Consider the following 27778-nt stretch of genomic DNA (forward strand, 5'->3'; position numbering starts at 1 on the left):
TTCGAATATAGCCAAGTTCCAGGAATGCGGAGAATTAGGAATGGAACACAAGTCAACAACAGACGACACCGCTAGATGGACAGTGAATGACAGCTATCTCTTAAGTTTATTATGATTATGAATCTATCATGGATGTCACTTCAAGCCATCATTCGACCGGGGTCCTTATTATGCTCATCTGGGCATTGTAGGTAGGTAATTTTGTTTGTCATTTCATTTTGAGAGGCATGGAAACATGTTGATATTAAGAAGCCGGTGCGCCATGTGGCGTCCACATACCGGAAATTTACTTTGAAAACTCATTTGAGTGAAGAATTGGAGACTCAAGAGTCATAAATTCATTCTTTAATAAGACTCATCAATATCTTCATCAAGGTAGTGGCGAGTATCTGGGGCCCCAGGTTCCTATGGTGATTTGCACTTTCCTACACCACATGATAAGATGCAGAAAAAGAAAGAGCAACTTCAAATATCATTACAATCACATAATCCCGTACAACTATCAAGCTTCACGGACTGTAAGACATCCGCGTCGCAGTCAAGTAATACAAATCTCAGAATTCAATACGTCATTAACAGATCCAATCACCATTCAAATCACTCTCAATTTTCTCTATATTTCCTCCTCAATCTCCCCCAAAAAGTGAATTGAAGGTCCGATTAAGGTTCCTGCCTCATCTTGTTTTTAATATTGAGTCTCGATTGAGTGATATAACCGAGTAATTTCTTCAAGAGACGGGACGCTATTATCAAAATCCACGTGGAAATATTTTGGGAATATAAACAAACATTCAACCGCCTTCCCCTCCTCCTCTTCTACCAAAACATTACAATCTTTCAACCAGACCTTAGATCTCTTTTCTGTACCCACAGTCTTTACCAAGCTCTACTTCTAGTGCTTGATACCTAGAAATTTAATTTTATAATTCTTCCTCGTTTCTTTGGACGTGCCATTCACACCTCACATCCTATCGATCTACCAGAGACACATAACTCAAGTTTTTACAATATCGCCAAGATGCGTTTGCAATTTGCTTTGGCTATGCTACTTGCCTTGACGGTAACAGCATCGCCAATCACTGACTTTCTCAATCGCCTCAAGCGCCAAATCATCCAAACCTACGATGTCACCGAAGTCATCTATAATTCCAATGGGAAGCCAGTTGCAACAACCATCCTTCATGTCACCACTACCGTCTATCCTTCCACCACATTGGCACCAGTCCCAACTGCGACTCCCACAGACTATGTTTCGACTGCTTTGTATCACCACAATATTCATCGCGCCAATCACTCTGTTCCTCTCCTTAAGTGGGACACAAAGCTTGTTGCATCCGCTCAAGTTCTTGCTGCAACATGCAAGTGGGGTCACAACATGTGAGTACTTTTCTGGGTCACCTCTGTCTTACCCGCACTAACTCTTCTTTAGGAATATTAATGGCGGTGGATATGGACAAAACATTGCTGCATACGGTTCCACCAATGCTAAGGCTCTTGGTGCCAACAAGGAGATGGCTGTCGCTGCCACAAACATGTGGTACAATGGGGAACAACCAACCTACCTTCCTTCTTACTATGGTAAGAACAACCCAGATTTGACCACCTTTGAAGATTGGGGTCATTTCACTCAGATGGTTTGGCTTGGTACCAATTCTGTTGGCTGTGCAACCCAACTTTGTCAACCGATGGACATTTGGCCAAGTATGCCAGCTTGGTATACTGTCTGCAATTATTCTCCACCAGGTTTGTTCCTCATCTTACTTCTCAATCTATATCTTTTCACTAATGTTTCCCCTTCAGGAAATATGGGCGGTCAATACGGCGTCAATGTCTTCCCGCCCCTTCGTCATCCCTCCGTCAACGTTATCAACGCTTGAGCAATTAAGCAGCGATGATCTGCACCCCGAGACAAATTTTCGACTTTTCATAATCGACAACTCAGTGCGATCATTTCACTTCTCACGAGACCATGACAAACTTTCCAGTGTTTCACGAAGGAGCACCGTTTACGTTTTTACATGAATTTACGTCTCCATTTCCATTTTCGCTTTTCGCACAAAAGCAATTACTTGCCTCGTCACCTTTTCGTCGACCGTTCCTATTTTAAAGAGCTTTTTTTTTGCTTGTCGTCTTTTCATCGCGTCATTTGAAACAAACTCTAATCTATTTCTTCATCAACCTTATTGCAAAAGCTTCTAACAAAACAACATCTGGCATGTTTCGCTTGTTGCGTTTCATATTTGGGTCTCTAGACGTCCAAGTCTCCACCTATATTGTTGCCTACGGAATTCTCACAATACTCGGAGACTTACATAGATTTGATAGATAGATTCGATCCGGTTATGATATCTTATCTTTCGTCTCTCTTTTTTTTCTCTTTGCTCTTTGCAATTGGCATATACATCATATTGGGGGCTTGTTTCGTTGGGATTTTGTTTTTGCAGGTACCTTCTTTTCAAAGGTTGGGGGAGGGATGGTAGGACAGGATAGGATGGTTTGGGCTGGGTCCACTGGATGGATGGTTTTATGGATGGAGTTTATGCTTGATATTTGGGGGGATAGGCAAAAGTTCTATGGTCGGAAAATGGGCTCCGCTGAAGCTATTTTTTCTAAATTTCGATTGATTGGACTTTCTTGCTTTCATACTTTTGTTTGACTTGAGATACTACCTGCGATTTGAAGTGACTCGATGCTCTGTTTATGTAGTTGTCGTGGTGTAGTGTAGATATTGGGATCTATACGACATCCATCACATCAAAAGCATCACGTTATTTGTACATCACTCTTTCCGCTACGTGTCACCCACCCTAGGACCTAAGTACCTACCCAAGGAAACCAATTCCATCAACTCCAACAATTCTAGCGAACATAAATCGTACATGTGGCATTGACCTTCAGATCTACGCGCGCAATCTCACCCCGTTACTCCAAACATCTGTTAAACCACTTGTACCTATCTTGTGATTGTTTGTATCGATATTCAAATTCGCAAGGGACATCACATACCCATCGAATGCGGGAACGATAGGCTGCTGCATGCAGTATTACTTCCTTTCGCATCACTTGTGGGGATAATCTCGATATCTGTGATTCGAATTATTTTGTCGAATCACCAATGCGGGAATATAAGCTTCTTTCAAACTAACTCTCGATAGATGCCACGACATATGTAGAGAACACATGTTTGGTGTTCTTATACTATTTCTCTGCGTATGTGACTCGTGTCGTGTTTGTATTTTGTGATGGGTAGGGTGTTATGCGGTGGAGATATGGTGGAGAGAAGTATTGTGATGTGATGCGATGTGATAGAAAATCGATTGGTCGATTATATTATATATATATATAAAACCATCTACTAGCAAAAGACAGAAAAGAGGTAATAGTGTGAATCTAATAGAGTGATAGATATAAAGATACGGTATGGGAGTAAACACACTTTACCCTGCAAATACAAAGAAGCGAAAGAAATCATATTGATATCTTTTTTTCAGACGGAAACAGATATAGTATAGGTAGGTAGTACCCAAAAACCTAAGTAGCACGCAAAATACCCCTCTCTACCGATGAAACCAAAACTCGGATTCGAATTCGCATTTTGTCTGTTATGGGTGAGGATATGTAGCACATTGAGTGACCTATCCAATACCCCTCTAGATCTTGAGCAAGACGATCGTTCTTTATGATGAGAATTCTTAGAAGTGGGGGAAGAATCGTTCCTTGCATTTTTCTTTCTTTCTTTCTTTCGTGCTTGCTTTCTTTCTCACTTCCTCCTTTCCCATGTTTTGGTTAGCCTTGCTTTACTTCCTTCCCACTTACTGTTACCCTCTCTCCCTTCCTCCTTCCTCAAAGATTTCGATTCCAAGATTCCCACGATTCAAACATCCATTACCTCCCAATCCCCCAATATCGAACTATCACTTCCACAACAGCATTCTCAATGAACCACTCACTCACTCATTCGCTCACCCACCAATTACCCACCACCAACTCCACCATCCATCCAATACAAACGCCTTTCAATAAAATTGCAAAGCCGTCAATGGTACTGCAGCACCGCAGAATGAAGTGTAGTGTGGTAACCTTATGGCAAGTACGTATGTTAGTGCATGTGGAGACTTGAAAGCAATAAAAGAGTGGTCATTTGATGTAGGGTAGAGACTGGGGGCCGGTATTTAAGACTTTTGTTCATTATCGATGCCAATATACAGTACCACGCATGAATCATTGTGAACGCAGGGTAGTTTCGCAGAGGTGGATTCAGAGAGAGTGTGTGTCTGTGTGTATTATTCTGGTTTGTCGGCGGGTTGATGCAAGATGTCATTTCAAATCACACACATCTCATGATTAGGGACAGTATACGAATAACCAACTTGGAAGAGAAGATATTGCGTTTATTCATGAATCCTAGAGATTCAAGTCCTATGCATTCATGCCAAAGATAACAGAGCGAAGATATTCCAGTATCATATCCACCAAATCGCTAAAAGATTACTATTTTTTTTCACCATCCATCCGTTCCTTCTATCCATCCACTCTTACCCACAAACATCCATTTTACCACCTATTCTCTCATCTAGAAAGAACACCCTTGACAACTCCCTGGACAGTCTTCCTGCCTTCAATAGCAATCTCTCCGATTCCACTTTCATCCCCACTACCCTGCGCAAGCCAACGCTTCAACAAATCATTGCTTTCCTTGGGTTTAACATCATTTCCTCTTGTACCAACAGTAATATGTGCAACTTCGTTCGTGCATTCCCATCCATCATCGATAATTCTAGCTACGATTGCCATGATACGGTCATCCCATACGATCTACTTCTGTTAGTGGTCATCTTACAAATGATGAAAAGATAGAACCTACTCTCTCCAGCATAACTTGACAGTTGCCAAATCCCGTTCCGGAACTCCATGGATCTTTAGAAACTTGATCCGCGTGTAAATCGCTGTACTTCTGCCACAACACAGGGAATTGCTTGGAGTTAGCTCGATGAATAAGAGTGACGTGAAATTCTGGTTGAACTCGACGCATTCCCTCTAAGGCTCTGTAAAATTTCGCTTTGTTTGAGGATACACGCCCGAAAGCATCATCAAGCGTCTCCTTAATATCATTTCGAGGAAGATCAATGGAGACGTATTCCAATGGTTTCCTCTTCTTTGCAATCTGTGGTTGCTGAGTTTGCTGTAATAAATTTGGGGTCAGCGTTATTCGGTACGTGTACGCTTTCTTTTTTGGGCATTTTCATCATCATCATTATCATCACGTACATTTCTGTTCTCTTTCTGTTGATTCTTATTGTGACTATTAGGCGGTCCACGACCAACTTCATGTCTGAGATCTGGTTTGTAATCGCTCAATGCAAATTGAATTGCCTCATCAAGATCCTCGCTCGTGGGCAAATCGATAAAAAGCTTTGGAAACTGTGCTGAAAGCTGTCCAACAACAGTCTCAAGATTCTCTCGCGAGTCCTTAGTAGGATCCAGTTCGATAGAGGAGTCAAATCCGTCATCTGGTGGTGCAGATATATTTACTGGTTCAAAGCGTTGAATGAAACTTTCCATGATACCAACAACTTTCTTCGTATCCGATGCTGCTTGAAGAGTCTGATGATTGTCGCCGCGGTTAATTACTCGATCTTGAGTAACTTGTCGAACTCTCTCGATGCTTGCTCTATCGTGAACAAAATTCAAGACGACGAGTCGAACATGCGGATGAGTAAGATGTACATCATCAATCAGTTGCTTTCGTTCATGTCTTGAGGCGTTATTTCGATCAGCAAAGACAACAGGCTTTTCTTCGAGCTGCGTCAAAATTTCCTTGGTGAATCGAGGTGGACGACCTTTGCCCGTAATGTTGTCATTCTGAACATGGCCCCAACCAAATAGATGAGTGAGTGCAAGGGCAATAGTTGTCTTTCCACAACCAATTGTTGCAACTGGACATAGAATGACATTATTATGCACTTCATCTGGTGAACCTCCAAGTTGAGAATATTCTTGGCGGATAATATCCGAACCCTTCAGATTAATTTCCTTCAGGAAATCATCTCTCAACTTGATAATACCATGATTATGTGCATACTCTTTCCCCAACTTAGGATCCTCGGCAAGGCGTTTTCGTGCAAACAGAAGGTATTCTTCTGTAATCTTGACATGCTTTCTAAATCGAGCTGGTTTTCCGGAAATCAAGGCCTTTGTACATTCACGCCATTGTCTATACATAAGATATGGCTCTTCAAATTTGTACTTGAAGAACCAATCTGAGTATGACTCGTTTGATCTGGTACGAGCCTTGCAACGAATGACGAAACCTTCGATATCACGTCCTTGATAAGATCCGGTTTCAGCTACTTCATTAAGGAAAGCTTTGGCGACTTGAATATCGTCCATTACCAGGAAATCAGTCTTTTTGAATCCCCATTCGGCTGCAAAAGCCTGAACTTGCTCTCCAGGGTAAGTCATAAACTCTGGCAGGTTGATATTGATACCATGAAGATAAAGACCTGCATCATCTTTACCATAAGCTAAAATATGCTCCTCGAAATCATCATCGCAAAGCTCAGCCACCGCGGTGGCATTTCTCTTTCTAAGCTCTCTGGCGAGATCCTGTCGGGTTTTTCCAATGGCTTGAAGTTGTTTGTCGACCCATCTGTCAGCAGCTTTTGCGTGGCTCATTTCTGGTTTATTTCCTTGGCCGGTAGAATGTTTGCTACAAACCAAGAGAGTGCCATCGTGAAGACCGCTGATAAAGACAATGCATCCATTTTCTTTGAGACTCAATTCATAGGGACCCTTGGTGTTGGCTTCGATTTGGTCCCATTTCGTAGAACTAACCTCTTCCGTATTGAAGAATTTATCATAACCACGGACTGCAACCTCTGGCTGACCCTTTTCATTTTTGCTAGTGAAGAGACCTCGGGCGTATGTAGGTAGATCATGTCGCTTGTAGTCCCAATCTTGAAAACGCCAAGATTCGACCACAATCTTTGCTGGAGATCCATCGACCTGGAAAGGTGTTTTCTTGCAACTAAACCCATGTTTCTTTCCCTTGCCGGCGCTGTCATTGAGATTTCGAAGAAGTGTTTGAACTTCTTCTACATTTTGAGATTTATGAGGAACAACTTTATGTTCAGCCATGGCGACAGAATGTTTTGGTAGATGTGTTAGAGCGGGGTGGTTTGAAAGATTCAAAAACTTTGATGTAATAGTAAATTGGGAAGTTGAATGACCTTTGAGTAAAGTTGAAAGAAGTCTTGGATATAGAAGTTTGTAGACGAATAGCATGTAAGAGAAACTCTTGAATTTTAGGGGAGATTTGCTTGTCTTTTTATCAACATCAAGCAACGGCAATATCCTCTATGTTCCTTCCTTATCCAGCAAAGAGTCACACCGGGGAAATGGATAGGTTACTGGGTAGTCAAATGAAGCTCAAGATATTAAAATCTTGAGAAAAGTAGTAGGCAGAGTGCAAGGCAGGGCAGATACTATACCTTGGTAACGAAAGTAGGATGCTGCTTAGCTCAATACCCAAAGAAGAAAAAGGTCAGGCGAATCCCTTTGATGATTGGATAATTATTAGATTGTCTGGGTACGAGTAGGGCTGAGCATTAAAAAAAAAAGGTGACTGCAACTGCTATGAGCGCTTAGTGGGGTTCTTAGGCTCGGTCATCGGGATATGCGGCCGCTGCACTATAGAAAATCCTCGGAGCCCTCCTACATTAGCCACAAACAGAATAATTTTTGGGAGACAAGCATTGTATATATTGAAACTTCCACTTTACGGTGAAGACATTAACACAATACTGACTCATACTCGAGTATACGATGGCTCCAGCTCAACCCAATCCTTTCCTTCTAGCCGCCGACAATTCTCCAGATCTCCTACCCCTCCTTCGATCGAACCCCGCCTTAGCTTCTGCTCAAGATGAACACGGATATTCTTTAATGCACGCTGCTGCCTCTTACAGTCACTTAGACCTTCTGCGAGCGCTTGTTACCGAGTTCGATGTTAACGTCGACTTGAAAGACGAGGATGGGGAGACAGCATTGTTTGTGGCCGAAACACTAGATTGCGCAAAGCTATTGGTTGAGGAATTACATGCCAACTTTACAATTAGAAGTGCTGAGGATGGGTGTAATGCAAGGGAAAGAATCGAGGCAGAGGGCGACTATCCGGAAGTCGCGGTGTATCTCCGAATCAAGGAACTTGAGGCCGAGGGAGGCCTTCCAGCATCAAGTAGTACAGATGCTATAGTGGCCCACCCCCCACTAGTACCCGAAGGACTGTCGGTCAATATTGGTACAATGAATCCAGATGAAGATGTAGGAGAGGTCATTGATCCCGAGTTTAAGAGACGTATCGATGAACTGGCTGCTCGAGATGATTTCCAAACACCTGCGGGACAAGAGGAATTACGAAAGCTCATTACGGAAGCAATTACAGGCGAAGTAGGAGAGGGACGAGAAGTTCGTCAACGAACAGAATGATTTGCCATCTATTCTACTTCCCACAAAACATAATCGTTAGGGACATCAGGCAACTTTAATACCGTACAGTTCTTGCTCTCGCCGTTCCAGCTATCGCTAAACCCGCCAACATAATACGAAAACCAAGAATTTTTCGGCGCTGCGAGTAGAGCCTGGATAAAAGTATTATGTGCCCATGTGGGGGAAATAAATCCAGTCCATGTGATTTTCACCAACTCCTCCGCTTCGTCTGAACCTATCGGGGGGTCGTAGCGGGACAGAAAGGGGTCGATCTTGTCAGTTGAATTGACTCGTGGACTTTCCAGCGAAATTAATGAAAGCCACTCATGAATTTCGGCGGCGTATTCGCGAAAGTCCTCGTCATAGTTTCTATTTCTCTCTACTGGAGGCTTGAATTTAGGTCTCTTGACTTGATAGTCACTCGATACTTTTGGAATGCATGTTATCTTATTTGGATGATGTAGAGATAATGGGTCAGATGGTAATACTGGCGAAGAGGTTAGTATTGCAGCAAGAGGCGTACATAGATTCCCACCTGTAGCTCCTAGGTCACAGAAAAGCCACGTCACAGGAGTAGTCAATACATTCTTGAATGCATATTCAATCCTTCGGAAACCCTTCTTGCCATGTAACATTGATGATAATCGTAAATTTATCTCAACAACTATGAATTGATTAGCAAATCCATATTCCCAGCCAAAAGAGTACATACTCCACCGAGGTCGATGTTCTCGTTTCCCCTTAATTCCCTCCGGCTTGCCTACCAAACCTGATCTTTCATAGGTTTCCTTATCCAAATGCAAGGTTAAAATTCCTATGACAACGTCAGTAGGTTCTGCGCAGTAGATCGTCCAGAACTTGAGACCCTACCTTCGCTCAGGGAAAACACATTATCAACCTCCATCATTCCCTTCGAAAGCATCATAACATTCCCTTAGAACTCGTAAGCAAAAAGTAACCATCCAGTCCTCTCACGTGCCTCACCTTTTTTAATATACTCCGTAAAAAACTCTCCCTCCAACAATGCACTCAATGGAAGCACAACCCGACTATAAACCGGACTATTCTCCCCCAAGACTCCATCCATCCCGTTCTTCATAATATCATACAATTCCTTGGGTAATATCATCTCAACCTTGTTGATAAATCTATGACCCAAGATATTCACAAAGGGTTTCCGTTTTACCGGAGGTTGTTTAGGGTCGAGATGACCCATGGTCCCATGCGTCACGTAGCATTTCTGCTCGTGTTTGGTATCTTTTGGGAAGCTCAACATTATCGATGTGTGTGAAAGCTTGGTTGGAAGAGGTAGATGGATAGACGCACTTTTGAGGATTTATTTTGATAGAGCGATTTTGGGTTTAGCGTGGATGGCATGAGCTCGAATGCGCTAATCTTAACCCTTGTAAGGATTTTTGGAGGGGTATTTTTTCGCGGGAGTCATGGTGAAAAATATTGTGAATGCATTATTGAAAATTACATACAGGCATTGTTTTTATAGCTGCGCAAAGGAGTCTTCTTGTGCGCTAAATTTAATTCAAGGCTTGATCAGAGACTTTTGTCCATAATTCTCAAAGACAACCTTTCCAATTCACGAGACTCCGAAACGTTGACGCCGATTTGTTTGTTCGTGCTTCCCTGAGACTTTCCACACCAGTGTAGTGGTTTGCAGGAGCGACACGAGAAGAGATTATACTCGAACGCCTGATTCTGTAGGAGGATCAGACAACATCAAAAGATCAAAATGAAGTGTTTAATAAGATTCACACAAACGCACGAGACGTTTCGTCTTGCCGAGATCCAGGCTTTAGCAGAGCTCGAGAATATTCCTTTACAGGTTGAATACTATGTTTCGAATGTAAGTGAAATCTATCGTCAAAATCTCATCATTGCCGTCAATTCTAAGTGATTGATAGTCACCTTTTTGTTTCGCAGACGTCCCGTCTGCAGAGGCCGCTGCTCGATTGGTTAAGAGAAGCATTCTTTCGAAAGCCATCTACGAAGTTTGGGGCACGGGTTCTACGTATGAAATTCTTCATGATGATGTAAAGACTTCTACCAAAGATCTATGGTCGCTTTACAAAACCTGCTCTTTCAAATTCACCGTGGATTGTTTTCAGAATACAAGACCTACCACCGAACAGCGAGCACTCATTAATGAATTCCGATATTTGGAATTCGAGGGTCCCATCAAAATGAAAGGAGCAGATGAAGAATTTTGTATCTTGGAAGAATGGCAACTTGACGCTGCTGCCAATGGTATCACGACACCTTCGCAAGTAACCTTTGGTCGATTTCTCGGCGCTAGCGAAAGAGATATCGTAGGAAAATACGATCTCAAAAAGAGGAAGTATATCAGTACCACTTCTATGGATTCCGAGCTCGCGTTGGTCACCGCCAACATCACACTAGCAGCCCCGGCAAAATTATTCTACGATCCATTTGTTGGAACAGGTAGTTTCCCGGTTGCATGTGCACATTTCGGTGCTCTTGCTTTTGGAAGCGATATCGATGGGCGAAGTATCCGAGGCAAGGAAACGCGAAACTTACATTCGAATTTTGTACAATACGGTCTCACGAATCAGTTTGGAGACACGTTCGTGGCCGATCTCACAAATACTCCATTAAGATGCGCGAGACTGTTCGATGGGATATTATGTGATCCTCCCTATGGTGTAAGAGAAGGTTTAAAAGTACTCGGAAATAGGGACCCGACTAAACCTAAAGTCCCTATTATGTTAGAAGGCGAAACACAACCTCATCACCTGTATAGATACCTTTTTTTGTGATGATTCTCCTAGAATGATGCTAACCAGGAATCTAGACAAGATGCCTACATCCCACCCAAAAAGCCATACTCCTTCCTAGCCATGCTAGACGATATTCTTGATTTCGCAGCCATCTCTCTCGTAGATAACGGTCGTCTATCCTTCTGGATGCCAACTGCAAATGATGAAGATCAAGAAATCAAAATCCCAACACACCCTTGTTTACAGATTACAAGTGTTTGCACACAAGCTTTTAACAAATGTAAGTAACTCTCATGCAGGTAGTAAACAGCGGAGTGCTAATAAAGAGATAGGGTCAAGAAGACTTATTACATATAAGAGAATACCGGATTCCATGGTAGATCCCGAACAAATCCGTGAGAGGACAGCTAATGGGACGGGTGTTACTGCTGATGAACTGAATCCGTTTAGAAAGGGATATTTCCAGGGATTCAAATCAGCGTTCAGAGATACGCCGAAATAAGAATAAGAACTGATTATACATCTATTGAGTACTCTTCCGTGTGCAGCTTATTAGTCCTCAAATCTCTTGTGAATCTTTTCATGTGTGAGTATGCTTCGAGAATCGGTTCGTGATTTACGCATTTTTATTCACGAGCAAATTCCCAAATACAATGACATTCAATATGATGCTTCAGTCAAAGTTATAATAGAAGATTAATGAAGATATATTAAAAGATAACCGACTCGAACCATTTGCTAATCACGGCATCAAATTACATTCAATTCCACCATTCGTCTCGTCTCATCTCCATCTCCACCCCCCTCTCACCTACAAAACCCACACCAACCCCACCGCGCCCATCACCACCCCACCCAACACCCCCGTAATCTGGGCCGCTCCACCCTTACTCGAGCTCTCAATCGGACTCGGCGTCCCGCCACCATTCTTCCCCGTCTCCGTCGTCTTCGCGCTCGTCTCCGTAGTTTTCGCTTCCGTCTCCGTCTCGGTCGTCGCCGTGGCACTCAATTTCTTCGTCGTGACCGTACTATTTCCGCTCGCGATCGTCAGGCCTCCGGAGCCCGTGATCGGGACGAGGGTGGCGGTCGTCCCGTTGATGATGCCGGTGAGGAAACCGGTGATGCTTGGGGCTGCGGGGGCGGAGGTGGTAGCGGGGGCGGATGCGCCGGATAAGAGGGCTTCGAGAGAGAAGATGCTGGCTTTTGCGGGGCCGGCGCTGACGATGTAGCTTTGAGCGGCGGGGGAGAGAGAAGTGTACCAAGCGGGGATGGAAGTGAGGAATTCTTGTTCGAGTTGTGCGAAGCCCGAGGGAGAAGATTGGAGAGCGAGGACGGAGGTGGGGATGCTGGTTAGTTGGGCGGCGAGGGATGGGTTGGGATGGAGGGCGGAAGAAAGAGAGGAGATGCTGGAGGCTATTGCGGAGCTATGGGCGAGGAGGATTTAGTTCTTTGGTGCTAGGATGGGGAGCGAAGGGGGGTGTGGAGAAAGAAGAATTGAGAAAAAAGGAGACCAGAACACATACGTATCAACATCCTGCCGTCTATCCAACTGCGAGCTCGCAAGCACCACAGCGCAAAGACTAGCCGTCGTCAAAAGATTGATATACATGATGTAATTACTGAACGAACGTGATATTCGATATATCTATCTATCGAATATACTAAAAGAATGCCTAGAAACTTTTCGTGTTCGCAAGTGAAAGGTAGATTTTTGAGAAAGGAAGAGCAGAAAAGAATAGAAATACACGAAGACATATCAAAACAAACCCCTCAATCTCCACATTCGGAATATTGGTACAAGCCCCTGATAATAAACACGAACTGTGTATTACTCTTCAACACTGTGTATCACCCAATCGCGGAAATAGAAATGTCTTATTTGGTCTTGCTTTTGTTGTGATACGTTCTTTGACCAATTGTTGCTTGGGGCGAAAGGGAATATGTAGTGATTGTTTGCAGTTTCATGCAGATCTACAGGTACGGGTCGGGTGTGCGAGTTACTGCTTGGAGAGAAAATGAAGAACGTTCAATATGGATGGTGCGTTTATTTTGCTTCAAAGCTCGGGATTTGGGACACAACTTTGTGTTATATTGATGAGTATCTGCATGAGGGGATGTATGAGAACACATTTTCTACCACTGATTCTCAAATCTGACAGGGTGTGAAACATGGGCGTTGTGGCTGAAATATTGATTTTTCTAAATCCAGCCATGTATATTCCCGAGGCAACGATGTAGGACGGGAAGTAGGAAACTTGTGAGCCGTTGATGAAAAGTGATATTACTATATTACGTGTGGTATCTTTCCTCCTTAATTCTTCTTTCCATCTAGATCTGAATAGAAGTTGTATCCGAATCCTTTACTAGCATCATTGAATCTCAACTTTTTATCCAAACCATCCAACTTCTTCAAGTCTTCAGCATCAAGTTTGAAGTCTCCCTCCAAGTTAGACTTGATGCGTGAAGGTGTCTTGGACTTGGGGATAACCGAGTGACCATGTGCAATACCCCAAGCTAAAGCTACTTGTGCTCCAGACTTGTTATATTTTTTGCCGATCTCAACGATAGTTGGATCATCCTGAAAGCATGTTAGTAAAGCATGGAATAATTTGAATCGAATCAATCTTACCATCAACTTGCCGATACCCTTCCCGGCATCATAAATTTCATTTTGATTTCCAAATGGAGAATATTGTGTGATGTGAATACCTTTGCTCTTGTTGAATTCACAGAATTCAGTTTGTTGCAACCATGGGTGGAGTTCCAATTGATGAGCTGCAGGAACCACCGAAGTCTCCTTCAACAGATGTTCCAACTCCCCTCTTGAAAAATTAGAAATCCCAATAGCCTTGGTCTTTCCAGTATCAATGAGCTTTTCCATAGCCTTGTATGTATCAACGTAGGAGATATCTGCTGTCTGCATCTTTCCATCCACCTTTGGCATTAATTCATCGCCTGGCTTGAATGCAGATGGCCAATGCATCAAGAATAAATCCACATAATCCAAATCCAAATCTTTTAATGAAGCATCAAGAGCTGCTTCGACGTCTTCTGGCTTATGCTTGTTGTTCCATAGTTTAGTGGTAATGAAGAGTTCGGAACGAGGAACGCCAGATTTCTTGATTGCAGCTCCGCATGCTGGTTCAGTACCGTAAACTCTAGCCTAGAAGAGACGTTGGGTTAGCATATTTTCCATGGATCGGTAATGAATCTTAAGATGATAGATAATACGTACAGTATCGATGTGTCTATATCCCGCCTTCAATGCCTCTGTGACTGCATCCTCTTGAGAATCCTTATCCTGCCAGGTACCGAACCCAATAGCAGGAATGGTAGCTCCAGTGTTAAGCTTGTGAGAAGTGATTGAGGCCATGGCTCGTCTTTGAAATTGTGAAGAAAGTTGTGATAATCGTGCTGAAGATCTGAATGAAGATTGAAGAGTTCGAGAGAACATTATTGATATGAAGGAAGAATATTAAATAGAAATTCACCTACAAGTCTACTCGTATATTTCCTTGAGATCACTTACCTCATTATTCATGTCTTTGCCTCCACCAAAGCTGTGACGTAGATGTTTATTCAATTGTAGAGATGATTAATGGGAAACCACTGTCGATCCTATGACGTTTTGGCTTTTCTCACAGGTCTCCAACTGCAGAAGGTGGTATTCAAGTCAACATGCCTGCGGAGTGATTCCCCGCTCTTGAAGAAAGGTCCGAATTCGGCACGGATTAATATTTTTGCGGACGAAGCTCGAAGCGAATGGTTTCAGTCCTCACTTGACCATGAGAGGAAGGACTGACTGGGGACCAATTGATATAGCTACATACTACGTAGGTAAAGGTAGATATTCGAAATTGCAGGCTCTCCAGAAAGAGAAACCAGAAGCTCATTAAAAGCAATTTGAATTGGACAAACTCCACAAGGATTCGAAAAGGTTCATCATAGAAACCGTCATTGATGCCATGAGTATAACCGAATCGAAACTTTCAATAACTTCACCATGAACTACAATGGTTGAAGTTATTCTTTCAACTCCTTTACTCTCCTCTCCTTTCCGTGGCCATTACTTACTATTGCACTTATTGTTGATATCACTCCATCAATAGACCAAATATACCAACGGCGCCTAATGTATTTTAGATACATCATTTCTAGTATCAGACGCCAAGCTAAATATATAACTCGGACTCCTTGTCGTCATCACCACGTTTCACTACCTACGATTCTTCTCCATCTTCAACAAACCCAACCTCAAATCTCGTGTCCCGCACCAAGCTCACAACGTGATCTTCAAGATTTCCACTGATATTCATCCATCAGTGTTTCATCATCGTCCGATGGTCCATCTCGCTTCTAAATAAGATTTAGACCTCGCAAGACTCGAGAGTCGAGAAGAAGGGAAGATATGTCGGTATCACCATTACAAGTGTAAAACGTCAAAGCTCATTCCTGGCTCCCGAGTACTTCTCTCTCTCTCTCTCTCTCTCTCTCTCCCCCCCTTGCACACACGAAATATCGGATCTGTATATCCTGAGCCATGAACCAAATCTTCCCATTGGAAGCTTATCTTTTTCCTCTTTCTTTTTTCAACCCAAAATAAAATATGATCATGAATATCTTCTTGCACTGCCTGCCGCGATTGTTTCGAGTTCAATGCTTGGATCGTTTTATACGAGAATTTCGAAAGCTTGGTATGAGATGTCAGAAAGGGTACTTTATATAAGTAGGAAATTCTTTGGTTTAATCTTTCTTTCGTTTCTGTTATCCTTCTTCCATTGGTCAATTGTTACTCTCGTTGAAACGTGATCTATACGTTCGTTTTTCTCTCTGTCTTTTTATTGTTATATCACCTATTTAACATAATTTAAAAAGGATTCCAAATAAGGGTGAATCAAATTAATCCTCAAACGCGAACTCCAAATGCATCCCCTTCAAGTCACTTCGGTCATTCTCCTTGGCCTCATATCCAACACCTCAGCTCGCTTCTCCAAAGCTCCCATCTTCCCCCGAGCAATATCCCCAAATAACACCTGTGGATTCAACGGTACCGCAGGAGGAGGAGCAGATGGCTACACTTGCCCCTCAAGCCTTCCTTGTTGTTCCTCCAATGGATTTTGCGGTAAAACAGATGATTATTGTCTAAGTAGTAATGGCTGTCAATCCCAGTTTGGAAATTGTACAAGTCCAGTTGCTATTACCGGAAGTAAAGTAGTGAGTACGGATGAGACATGTGGGATCATCGGGGCTGGGACTCAGGGATATAGCTGTCCGACTGGAGAATGTTGTTCTAACAAGTAAGAAACCATGAAATATCCGCTATAGAGTTGGAGGACTTGGTGTTAATAAATCCCCAGTGGATATTGTGGAACTACATCGGATTATTGCTCTGCTACTTCAGGTTGTCAATCAGCGTATGGAGTGTGTAACAATGCTACAAATACCACTACATCAACAAGTACAGCAGGCACCGGCACAGATAGTCTCTGCGGACCAGGCGTTGGTACTTGTGCGTCAGACGAATGTTGTTCTCTTGCTGGATATTGTGGTACCACCGAAGGTACTTCCCCTCACTCAACACATGCACATACCCATACACATTTCTCTAACCACCCCCAGAATACTGTACCGCCCCCGACTGTCAATTTGACTACGGACCCGCCTGCGACGCCAACGCAATTCCCACCGGCGCAAACACTTCCACCATCGCTCGCCCAGTCCTAGGATCCGTCCTCTACGGCAGCGACGGTATCTACGACTGTGCCACGCCCGGCGACATGGCTCTCACCTTCGACGACGGTCCCTACATCTATACCTCTCACATTCTCGATCTCCTAGCCCAATACAACGCCTCCGCAACATTTTTCATCACCGGTAACAACAACGGTAAAGGTCACATCGACAACACTTCGCTCGAATGGCCTGCGCTCATCAAACGCATGTACGACAATGGACATCAAGTCGCATCGCACACATGGAGCCATCCCGATCTCTGCAACATCACCAGCGCACAGCGCAAAAACGAAATGTGGAAGAACGAAATGGCATTGAGGAATGTGATTGGTGTTATCCCCACATACATGAGACCACCCTATTCAAGCTGCACCGCAGAATGCGGATGTGAAGCCGATATGGAAGAATTGGGATATCACATTACCTATTTCGTACGTCACCCCCCCTTCTCTCCCCCCCTCTTCCCTCTCTACACCCAAACTAACTAACACTCCCCTCCCCCTCTAGTCCCTCGACACACAAGACTACCTCAACGACTCCCCCACTCTAATTCACAACGCACAAACCATCTTCTCCAACGCCCTCAACGCCTCGAATCCCGGCACCGACCACCCTCTCGTCATCTCCCACGATATCCACAATCAGACGTCGCAGGTGCTCGTCGAGTATATGTTGAAGATGGCGGTGGCGAAGGGGTATAGACCCGTGACGGTGGGGACGTGTTTGGGCGATGAGAAGGCGAATTGGTATCGTACGGATACGGCGTCGACTTTGGGGTAGGAGGGGAGAGGAGAGGGGAGGACAGGAGAGCAGATGAGAAAGAGATGGGAAAGCAGGGGCAGGGGAAGCGAGGGTACTGGAATTGAGCGTCTGTTGTGTAATGATGTGATGTAAGTGTGGGATTTAGGATATTTATAAGTGCATGGAACAAGGTAGAGTGGGAATTTAATCATAATGATATTTATTACATAACAAGTTATAAACAACATCTCTCAGTCTCAGCTCGTCTGCTTCATTTCTCCCCTCAACACGACATAAATACCTTCTAGAAAAGCAATACATCGCGACCACACGGCACCACAATATTACATAAATTCACAAAATTTACTTCTGATACATAATAATAAAAAGACTAAAATTCTCGATCAATCCTCTCTTTGCGTTCTATTATCTCAATCCATCCATCTTTCGAGGAGCCAAATCCTCCCTAAAAGTCTTCCCCTCTCCCTTCCGAGCAATACGATACAACGAAGAACAAACAATATGCGCCCCAGCTAAGACGCCCGCAATGCATCCTGCCGTCCATCCATCCATCCATTTATGGCTAGTCCATAAGATATCTTCCCTGAGAAACTATCAAAAGAAGCAAAGACAATTCTTCCTATCGACACGAATAGAAATCTGACGAAGTTTTCCTTTCTTATCCTCGCTACCTCTTTTCTTTCTTCCCCTATTCCCTATTCAGAGTTGTAATACCGTGAAAAACATCTAATATCTCCCAGCATTAGGCACGCCCTCTGGCTGGACTCCATTCTCCACCAGCTCTTTGTCCAATCCCTCAAGATCTTCATCATCATCATCTTCCTCCTCACTCTCCTCTACTTCCTCGCCATCCTCGTCCTTGAACCCACTATCGATATCCAACTTCCTCAAACGTCTCCTCATTTCATCCCTCTCTCCATTTTGCCATCGAATCAAAGCTGCAGGCGCATGTACTTTGAATCCATAGATTCGTGGTACATATCGATCATAACTCTTTGCTGGGATCATAGCCGGATAAACCTGGAATAAAATATTGTGAAACGAGGTTCCGAAATATGCGCCATCAATTGCAGAATGTCGAGAGGATTTAGGATTATAGATATCTTCACAACGAGAACAGTAAAGTTTGACGGCTTTGATGTTTGGGTTGTCGCTTTGGCCCATGGGGAGAAGTGGATGTGATTTACACATAACTCGAGGACATTTTCCAAAGTCGGCTTTCTTGTATTTTTCAAGCTGAAAATGATTTTGATTAGCATTCCCTTCGCGATGAAGATTTAAAGTACGCACCATTTTTGCCAATCCTCTAGTAGTGACGATATAACGAGCGTGAACTAAACCATATAAATGTCTTGCTGACTTCTCAATTGTCTCTCTCATCTCATCATCGCAATCCAAATCAAAGACATCCGTCACCAAATCCAACGCATATTGATAATATTGAACCTCTGTTTGAAGCCCTGTAAGGTTGAATCGATCGGTGAGATAGTCTTCGTCGATTTCGCAAAAGTACTCATTACCGCGAGATGAAATGAACTACAGGAGAAGAAAGTATTAGTAAATATAGTCTGCCAATGTTTGTGAACTAATATGAAATATGGCTAAAGACCCGTGGTGCGAATCTTTGTTGCATAAACTCGGAGGTGAGACTCGACCCGAGGGGACCGCGCGAATCAATATCGTGGCTGTACGGTGGAGGTGGTCCCGCTCGTACATTCGAGACCCAGACTTCCACTTGTTGGTTCGAAGGAGCTGGTAAAAGCACAGGAGGGGTTTCCATTGCTTTAGTATCTTCCAGGCGGCCGGGTCGACGTTGTGTTCTGCGTGTTGATTCCTCAAGACCTTCGACTTCTGAAGCTCGACGTTTCTTGCCTCTCCTGGATCTTTTGGCCCTCTTAGCCCGCCTGAGTGATAGAGTTGGCGGGGCACCTGGCGATGGCGAAGATTGAGGAGTTCGATAAAATCGGTAGTTTATACCAGTCGCAGGCGGACCATCTAACATTGTGCGTGGCTATTGATTCCACCTTTTACAATGATCGGTGAGATGCCAGTTTGAAAATGGAAAAGGCAAGGAATAATCTTCGAGACCGCAGTTTCCATTCACTTTTATCAAATGCCTTCTCTGTTCCTTCCGTATCGGTCGGCGATGTTTCCTTCATACGGTCCCTTTCGCATAGCATAAGCTTTTCCGTGGGTGGTTGTCGTCAATAGGAAAGCGCAACCTCCCGCCGTTCAGACAAATCGAAGCGCGCAAAATAACCAGCAGGATACGACACACAATCGGTTCGATCAATCTCTCCCAAAGTACCCAAACTTCAAGCCAAAAAAAAGAAATCGTAACATACCCAATCTCTCCAATAACTGGTATAATCGCTGTCCGTTTCGCTGTTAAAATCCTCCATGATAAATGTCGCACTTGATGAACTCGCTCGCAATGAAATCGCTGGTGCGAAAGTTGGCTTGATCGTGACTCAAGAAGGATATCGCTCGGTTTAGAGTTAGGTGCCTATAGCATGTGCTTGCTAGGTCGATATTCACGAAGGATGAATGTCGTTGTTCTGCTTCAATTTGGTGGAGGGGCAGAAAAGCGGAAAGTAAAGTCGTGCACGGACCTTGCTTTTATCTACAAGAATCTGGAACGGTGAACCAGCCCCTTTATCATAATCAACATCTGGGAAGTAGAACATAATGTATTACATGGAGCCGTAGGTTTGAAAGGGACTAGAAGTTGACTTATTGTAGTGTATGATTAAATTTTCGCATGTATCAATGGCAAGCCCCAGGGCTCGTTGCACTTGAGATATCGAAAACATCATGATTTAAAAAGGAGATATCAAGAAAAAGAGCGTCGCTTGCTTCTGACTCTTCCTCACAGAAGGTCCGGGTAAGGAAAGAAGTCTTGATGTAATGGACTCGGCGCAAGCAATTGAAGGGAAGTTTACATTCAAGTTTCATATTCACATATTGTTAAGCTTCTGAACACTATGCTGGCTCTCTACTTTTCTCAAGATCGGTCTTCCATCGCTCTATCTTCATGAGCATGAAGATTATGATATCTTATCGACTTCAATTATGTAAAAGTCTTCATAATGACGCTCTCAAATCCCTTTATACCCGCCATATGCTCATTACAACATACCTCTTTATCCTATTGGGTTTTCTGTTCCCGTTTCTGTCCTTATTTCACCAGTATATCTAAATCTCGTTCCCCTTCATCACATCATCCGGCAAGCAAATAACTCCCAAACAAGCCACGAAGGTACCCGCTCCAGCCAAAAACAATGGTCCATTGAGGCTCATAGCCAGCAACTTCGCCGCGATCAATGGGCTGAAGATAGAAAACAACCTGCCCCAACAACTAGCCATTCCACTAGCTGTTCCTCTTACCGATGCCGGAAACGCTTCTGGTGTCCAGCCATAGAGTACCGAGTTGAACATAGATTGAAAGAAATATTCCATGACGCTAAGTCCCACGTTTGCTGGTTGAGTATTGACTGCCGCGAAGAGAAAGAATGATGTCGCCATTAATGCAGATGAAACAATCATGGAAATTCGTCTTCCTGTTCGAGACACTTTTACCATCAAAGCTCCTAAACCTACACCTACTATACCCGGCGTGTAAATGATGACAAAATTACGGTAAGTTGCGGAGTATCCAACTGCTTTTTCCAGACCCTTCCGTGCCAAAATTGTAGGAAGAAATGCACCTTGGAGGTGTTAGCATATTTCTGTGCAATTCAATAAAGTGTGGGAATGTATACCTGAGACGGAGAATCCCCAGTAGTCGAATGCGTATATTATCCATACCAATATGGTAACTCGTGCCATTTGCTTTGTTTTGAATAGAACCCCAATCCTCTTCACTTCCTTTTTGATCTTTTGACGCAAAGTTAAATCGCCAGGAATTTTTCCACCTTGAAGGCGAGCGTTGCCAGACGTAGTGGAGATGGGAGATTGAATTTCATCCGGATTATCCAAAGCCCTAAAATCCTCGATTGTAATGGTCAAAGTTTTTCTGTTCGTTTTTGCAATATTTTCTAACACTCTGAAAGCGTCAACGTCCCTGTTCTTGCTGAGAAGATACTTGGGCGACTCTTGAAAGGTGAATATGAAGAATCGCATTAAAAATACAAGCAAGGATATCGAGCCCAGTGTATATAGGAGATATCTCCATCCCATGTTATCTTTCTTGGAACAACATTCAGCTCCTGGTGTTAAATCGTTTGCTTTGCATGATTTCAGGTCTGTCGCGCAGGAAAAGTTGGGTATAAATCCGTAAGCTATGCCGCTGCAAACTACAACTCCAATCGGTTGGAAAACGGACAGGAGTGCCAACATGAAACGGTTTTTCTATGTTGAGTGTTAAATGCAGCTCCTCTATCATGAAGTCGCGTGGGGGTCACCTGGGGAAGGAATTCCAGAGCAATTGTTGTGTCTATAGGAATATTTCCTCCAATGCCAAAGCCTGTAAAGGCAACTAACACAAGAAGACCATTGTAAGAACTAGGTATTGCCATGCAAATACCAAAGATAGAGGTGATGAAAACCGTGCCATTGAAAGCCCATTTGCGACCTGAAAGATGAAGTGAGTTGTGAGAGAATGTAAAGTCGTATGGGCTGGGAACTTACCAATGATATCTACCAAGACACCCCATACAAAAGCTCCCACAGTCAAACCAGCGTTGACCACTGTAAACAGACGACCTAATTGGGTATCTACATGATGTGGTCAGCACTACATTTAGTTGTACAAGATCTCCCTCAACCAGTGCGACCTGTCTTATCTTTGTCACAACACGGAGCCCATATCAAACTCAGCCTTCCAAGTTCAAGGATTAGTCCAATGAGAGACGTTACATACCAGAAATTCCCATCTCCCTCTGCATAACCGGTGCAATCAACCCGAATGCCTGCGCCCAGAGTAGATCCAAAAAGTACCCCAAGCCACATAAGCTCCATATATACCACTGATATCTTCCCATGCCCATGATGTCAATTTCCCTCGCAACCAACAAGATCTTTTTGTCCTGTATCGACAAGCCATCGGGAATTGGATCGGCGGTCAATCCTTCGGCGTCAATCGATGTCTTCAAGACTGGTGAAATGCGACCGTCGCGTGAGTTACCTTTTTTGTTCAATTAGCACATATTTTAACTTAAATAAATCAATCCAGATTGAAGGAATCAAAAGCTTCACACTTTGCCTTGATGGAGACGTAAAGTCTTTAACGTGTGTAGAATTTGCCACACCATCCTCACTCTTCCCATCAATCATGTTTGAGGAATCCATGTTTAGGAGTGGAACTGTACTTTCACTTTCGTTCTCTGTAGTAGCACACACTGCCTTCCCTTTATTCTTAAGAAAAGTATCCTCGCTATTCCAAGAAAAATAAGTGCGCATGGCGTATGAGTTATGTATGTATGTGCTGGGTTAGTCAGGTCAGTTGATTTACCGGGATGGAAGGTCAAACAATGCGATGATATCAACATCCATATCTAACTTCGCACTTGCTTAGCGTGAACATTTTAGCCTGATTAGTTTGAAGTTTGTCAATTGGGCAGAAGCAAACAACCACCAGTGAGTATTACCCGTGGAGTGAATTTCTGTGACTTGCGAGATAGAGGATCGTCTCAATAGCAAGCATTACTACAATGTAAACTCACCTACGCCGGATGACACTACGCCCGATAGAGAATAGGACCTGGGTTGTTGATTGGGTGAAATGAGAGATTCAAGCTTTCTTGCGAAATCCTGCACCTGGGGATAGGAAATAACAGACAACCTTGAGTCAGAAAGGTTAGTGTCGTCCGTTGTGTATGTATGAGTTGATATGGTCTCGAGACAGTAAGACGATGAAGATAAGGAAAGAATGGTGAATTTGATTGATGCGTTCATGCATACCTAGCTACCTAGCTACCTAGCTACGTAGGTACCTAGGTAGGTAGGTAGGTGAACAATGAAGTGAACACAACTTTAAGCTGTGACAGGAAACTGTGCCCAAGACACCGTGCCAACAAATTTGACTCTCCGATAGCCCTGATATAGTATACGACTTGTTCCTGCCCTAAATTCAAAGGGAAATAGTTAAATTCACTTAATCCACTTGGACTCTCGGAACGAAGCGATCTCATAATGGCAATTGGAAATAAGGAATGCTATTTACTAGCAACTTCCAAAATTCCAATCGTAAGCCGGGGCAAAGCGGGGAAAACCTAGAGGCAAAAGATCATCACCGTCCAAGGTCGATCTGGACTAGAACCTCCGATGCAAAGAGTTGTTTCTATGCGTTTCGCCGAGTAGCTACGAAGTGGTAATGTAATACCAGCGATTGATTCCAGTTGTCAGGACAGTTGACAAACATAATTCCTTAGGTATTTACGCATCAGCCGACTTTGAGTTTTGAGTTCTTCGGCTGCTGACAAGGTACAGTGGGGATGGAGATCTATCTATCTTATCAACACAACATACAAAATCATCGTACCTGCACCAAGTTCGAGACCAAGATAGCTTGAGTGAATTCTCAAGTTCGCTTCAGTCAGCCCCTATGAATGTGTTATCATATAAATACAAGCAATTCAATCACACACTGTGGACCATAGTTCTTTCATGTTTGTTTTTTATTTTTATAGTTTCAATGTTTATTGTTGCGCCTAGAATATATTTACAAAAGCTATCTCATGTAATCAACACAAGAAATAATACCCTTTTTCTGCTTCCACAACTCATGACAGCAATAGAGCGAAACTGCCAATAATTTTCTGCTATATGCTTGTAGCCAGAATGTTTGCTGCAAGACGTGAAGCAACTTGTGAAGACGATATCAGATTCCCAGACGCCAATACTGTAAGATCCATTTGCGTACAGACCCAAACGCCAATGTATGTTTAAAAAAAAAGAGTATGCACCAAACCAAAGACAACAAGAAAGATATCACTCAACGCCTCGAGAAGCATCGACATAAACCAAAGTCGAACCATTATAGACCAGGATAGCGTGTGGTATATTGGTAGTCGAATCCATAAGATCATCCGTCGTAAGTACCATTTCGTATCCCAACCAATTAAAATGCAAAGGGTGTATCCAGGGAAGAGCACGATGAAGGTAGTAAAATATGATTAAGTATCATATGTTCTATGAAGATTCTAAAGGTTGGGTGACATCAATACCATAAAGGGAGGCATGTTTCTTGGCCCATGATCTGGTAAGGATTGAAGCTGGTAGAATGTTAGTCGCAGTCAGGATGTTTGTTTTTTCATACGGAATTACATACCCTTCAAAAATTTCTTGCTAGCATACTTCTTGAAGAATGCTTCGTGGGTAACAGGGCGAGCAAGGTAATCAACCATCAATTGGAAGACGGGCTCAATCTCATCCTCGCTGTACCCAGAGTAGTGAGTCAACATTGGGTCCCATTCACCCTTCTCAAGGATAAGGCGGGCGAGATACATGGATGCAGCAGCGACGTGACTTGGGAGGTACTTCATGAATCGATGATCAAGGAGACTGATCTCCATCAAGTACTTGCCCAAAGTGCGGGTCTGGATATCGTAGTCATCTGCCTTGGAGATACGTCTCAAGAAGTTCATTGGGTTGGGATAGCTCAAATCATAGTTCAGAGCACTAAGAACATAACGCTCGGCACTAAGGATCTCTGCTTCGGTAAACCCATCATCGGCGACGTGACGGAAGTTGGCGACGTGAGGTGAGAGGACTTCTTCGTACTTCGAAGCAATGAACATTGCAGTGACACCAACGAGCTGGAGACGATCAAGTTGAACAACTTTGGTGGAAAGGAAGCGGTCGATGATGTTGACGGCAAGGAACAAGGTTTCTGGAAGGAGGTGGAAGCGTGTGTGAACTTCAATGAGCCAGTCGACGAGAATGCCACGCATCTTCCACTCCAGATCTTCTTGATGTGCCATGTACTTTTCATTGGGCTTGGTAGCAATCTCCAACTTCTTCAAGTACTCGAAAATTTCTACGACATACTCAGCCACCATCAAGGGGTCATCAGTGTCTTCAGCATCCAGGTCGCGTACACCTTCGGCAAATTCAAGTCTAACAGATTCCTTTGGCTCTGGCTCAACGACAGCTTCGGCCTCCACCTCGTTCTCTTTTTCCTCGACGACAACTTTAGTTTGCTTTTCTGCTTCAATGTGGACCTTCTTTCGGGATGGTTGTTCGTCTTCAACGGGTGCTTCTTCCTTTACCGCGGCAGCTATCGAAGCTGCAGCGGTCTTTCTCTTCATCACTCCAGATCCAGCAGCCTTGCTCAACGACTTCTTGTTTGTATCCTTAGCTCCGAGGGCTGAACGTGTACTATTCTTGGTGACACCAGTTGGTTGTGAGGCTTTCGAGACTAATCCACTCTTAGCAGCAGGCTTCTTTGCCTCGACTGCATCTCCTCCCTTGGCAACATTGCTAACATCTCCCAAGGCTGCCCGCTTTCGGGCCGGTTGTGCATTGATAGTTGCTTTCTTGGTTGCGAGTGGCTTCTTCACGGCACCGGTGACTTCTTCCGTAGTAAATGCTGCAGATTTAGATCTAGTAAGACGGGTTGTAACACCAGCTACGTTCTCATCGTTCTCATTTGTAGGAGCCCTACGACTAGTTGCTCGACTCTGTATGCATACATGATTAGCATTAACCAATTGAAAGGTCAATTGAACCGATGCACAGATCTGGAATCAAACTATGTGGTCTCTGGGGTACATACAACTGGCATATTTGACGATGTGTTGTTGTATTAACTATTATGTGTGGAGTGTTGTGGAGAGGGTGATGGTGGGTCGCTAAAAAAGATGATGGTCAGCAAAACGCGGTATAGTGATGTTGGAAAGCGCGTGGTGAATGTTGAGACGACGACATCAAGACGCGAAATATCAACGACGTCGAGATGTATGAGGTTAAGGGGATACATACATGAAGATGTATTAGACCTTCAATAGAACCCGACGTGTAATTGACGATATGAAGAATGGGGTTGTGATATATCGACTTTGTTGACAGATGAAGAATTGAACTCGTTTTTTTTTCTTTGGAATTGTACACGAAACTGAAGAGCTTGAACGACTGAACAAACAAGATACCGAAAAGGATTTAAAGCTGGCAAATACCTAAGAGGCTATCAAGGACATGAAGAGGTCGGAGGTCGAAGGTCGAGTTGTCGAATGTATTGTTTATTTTGGTAGGAAGTGTTGATGTTTATGGGTGGATGTGGATGTGGATGATGGAGTGAATGAAGTTAAATGTGTGTGAGTGAGAGGGAAGACTTTCTAAAGAGGTTGTCAGAGCTCTTCCAAGGTTGCCAGGCACTCGCTTGTTATGGGTGGGTATTGGATATTTTAGCGTGTTCGTGCTTCCTTTGCGGGTTCTTTTCCTTCGCTGGTACAGTAACAAGGATTTTGGAAGAACGAATGAGGGAACGAATGGGTTTGAGAAGTAAGGACAGAGCAGGGCGGAAGGGATACCGGTAGTAGATATAAGTGAAATTCATAGATGGTTTCAAATTTGATTGAATGAAGTATCGTGATTTATTACGACCTAAATTGACCAAGAGAAGTCTTTGCAATATAATTTACTACGGTATTTACGGTATTTATTACTGTAATTACCATAATTACCATAATCCAGTTTACCTCCAAATTTGAAGATTTTTGGTCGGTCACAACAACATCATATATAGCTGGAGATCCACAATTGACATAACTTTACTCGAATTGAAACTTTGAGAGCAAGTTAAACGCCAAAGCTTTTGTTGATTTGCGTTTTCTCCTAGGCAACCACTACGCAACCTGTATCCATTTCCACTTCGGGTGGCTTGGGACCGTGTTTCCCGTCTTGCGAGTGTGGCTAGAATGTGGTGTGGCTGGTGATGAAGTCGCACCCTCGCACCTAAGAAAATGTCTACCTACTTGATTGTATCGGTACATATTTCCAGCTGGATGAATTTGAATTGCCTTGATATTGGGTCGATTCACATCAGATATTGACTTCTCAGTATATCATCCTTCATTATTTTGTATCTTGGGTAAGTTTCATACTCC

The 27778-nt window shown here is 43.5% G+C and overlaps 11 protein-coding genes across 11 annotated transcripts; 4 read left to right on the plus strand and 7 right to left on the minus strand.

Moving 5' to 3' along the window:
- Positions 1-1018: 1018 nt before the first annotated feature.
- On the plus strand, positions 1019-1877 carry EAE97_002615 (uncharacterized protein; the record flags this gene model as incomplete). Its single annotated transcript, XM_038873127.1, has 3 exons — positions 1019-1377; positions 1430-1743; positions 1801-1877. 3 exons carry the CDS (start codon positions 1019-1021, stop codon positions 1875-1877), a joined length of 750 nt encoding a protein of 249 aa, XP_038736333.1.
- A 2497-nt stretch (positions 1878-4374) lies between these two features.
- EAE97_002616 (uncharacterized protein) lies at positions 4375-7562 on the minus strand. Its single transcript, XM_038873128.1, has 3 exons — positions 5269-7562; positions 4865-5182; positions 4375-4815 (listed from the first exon to the last, which is right to left on the minus strand). The coding sequence occupies exons 1-3, from the start codon at positions 7282-7284 to the stop codon at positions 4570-4572; spliced, it is 2580 nt and encodes an 859-aa protein (XP_038736334.1). The 5' UTR covers positions 7285-7562; the 3' UTR covers positions 4375-4569.
- Positions 7563-7824: 262 nt separating this feature from the next.
- Positions 7825-8487, plus strand: EAE97_002617 (uncharacterized protein; the record flags this gene model as incomplete). Its single annotated transcript, XM_038873129.1, has 1 exon — positions 7825-8487. One exon carries the CDS (start codon positions 7825-7827, stop codon positions 8485-8487), a length of 663 nt encoding a protein of 220 aa, XP_038736335.1.
- Positions 8488-8495: 8 nt separating this feature from the next.
- EAE97_002618 (uncharacterized protein) lies at positions 8496-9763 on the minus strand (the record flags this gene model as incomplete). Its single annotated transcript, XM_038873130.1, has 5 exons — positions 8496-8974; positions 9023-9151; positions 9200-9301; positions 9358-9420; positions 9472-9763. The coding sequence occupies 5 exons, from the start codon at positions 9761-9763 to the stop codon at positions 8496-8498; spliced, it is 1065 nt and encodes a 354-aa protein (XP_038736336.1).
- Positions 9764-10231: 468 nt separating this feature from the next.
- On the plus strand, positions 10232-11739 carry EAE97_002619 (uncharacterized protein; the record flags this gene model as incomplete). Its single annotated transcript, XM_038873131.1, has 4 exons — positions 10232-10345; positions 10404-11254; positions 11312-11517; positions 11570-11739. 4 exons carry the CDS (start codon positions 10232-10234, stop codon positions 11737-11739), a joined length of 1341 nt encoding a protein of 446 aa, XP_038736337.1.
- A 309-nt stretch (positions 11740-12048) lies between these two features.
- On the minus strand, positions 12049-12846 carry EAE97_002620 (uncharacterized protein; the record flags this gene model as incomplete). Its single annotated transcript, XM_038873132.1, has 2 exons — positions 12049-12661; positions 12761-12846. The coding sequence occupies 2 exons, from the start codon at positions 12844-12846 to the stop codon at positions 12049-12051; spliced, it is 699 nt and encodes a 232-aa protein (XP_038736338.1).
- A 574-nt stretch (positions 12847-13420) lies between these two features.
- On the minus strand, positions 13421-14691 carry EAE97_002621 (uncharacterized protein; the record flags this gene model as incomplete). Its single annotated transcript, XM_038873133.1, has 3 exons — positions 13421-13815; positions 13867-14400; positions 14473-14691. The coding sequence occupies 3 exons, from the start codon at positions 14689-14691 to the stop codon at positions 13549-13551; spliced, it is 1020 nt and encodes a 339-aa protein (XP_038736339.1). The 3' UTR covers positions 13421-13548.
- Positions 14692-16160: 1469 nt separating this feature from the next.
- EAE97_002622 (uncharacterized protein) lies at positions 16161-17750 on the plus strand (the record flags this gene model as incomplete). Its single annotated transcript, XM_038873134.1, has 4 exons — positions 16161-16534; positions 16595-16797; positions 16857-17401; positions 17478-17750. The coding sequence occupies 4 exons, from the start codon at positions 16161-16163 to the stop codon at positions 17748-17750; spliced, it is 1395 nt and encodes a 464-aa protein (XP_038736340.1).
- A 708-nt stretch (positions 17751-18458) lies between these two features.
- Positions 18459-19734, minus strand: EAE97_002623 (uncharacterized protein; the record flags this gene model as incomplete). The annotated part of the gene is made up of 3 exons (XM_038873135.1): positions 18459-18968; positions 19023-19268; positions 19342-19734. 3 exons carry the CDS (start codon positions 19732-19734, stop codon positions 18459-18461), a joined length of 1149 nt encoding a protein of 382 aa, XP_038736341.1.
- Positions 19735-20671: 937 nt separating this feature from the next.
- On the minus strand, positions 20672-23848 carry EAE97_002624 (uncharacterized protein). The gene is made up of 7 exons (XM_038873136.1): positions 23396-23848; positions 22931-23157; positions 22594-22857; positions 22362-22448; positions 22136-22305; positions 21494-22082; positions 20672-21439 (listed from the first exon to the last, which is right to left on the minus strand). Exons 2-7 carry the CDS (start codon positions 23130-23132, stop codon positions 20928-20930), a joined length of 1824 nt encoding a protein of 607 aa, XP_038736342.1. The 5' UTR covers positions 23133-23157; positions 23396-23848; the 3' UTR covers positions 20672-20927.
- Positions 23849-24863: 1015 nt separating this feature from the next.
- EAE97_002625 (uncharacterized protein) lies at positions 24864-26457 on the minus strand (the record flags this gene model as incomplete). The annotated part of the gene is made up of 3 exons (XM_038873137.1): positions 24864-24946; positions 25003-26353; positions 26449-26457. The coding sequence occupies 3 exons, from the start codon at positions 26455-26457 to the stop codon at positions 24864-24866; spliced, it is 1443 nt and encodes a 480-aa protein (XP_038736343.1).
- Positions 26458-27778: the final 1321 nt, after the last annotated feature.

This window comes from Botrytis byssoidea, assembly GCF_014898295.1.
Source record: "Botrytis byssoidea strain MUCL 94 chromosome Unknown BBYS_004, whole genome shotgun sequence".
NCBI classification, from domain to species: domain Eukaryota; kingdom Fungi; phylum Ascomycota; class Leotiomycetes; order Helotiales; family Sclerotiniaceae; genus Botrytis; species Botrytis byssoidea.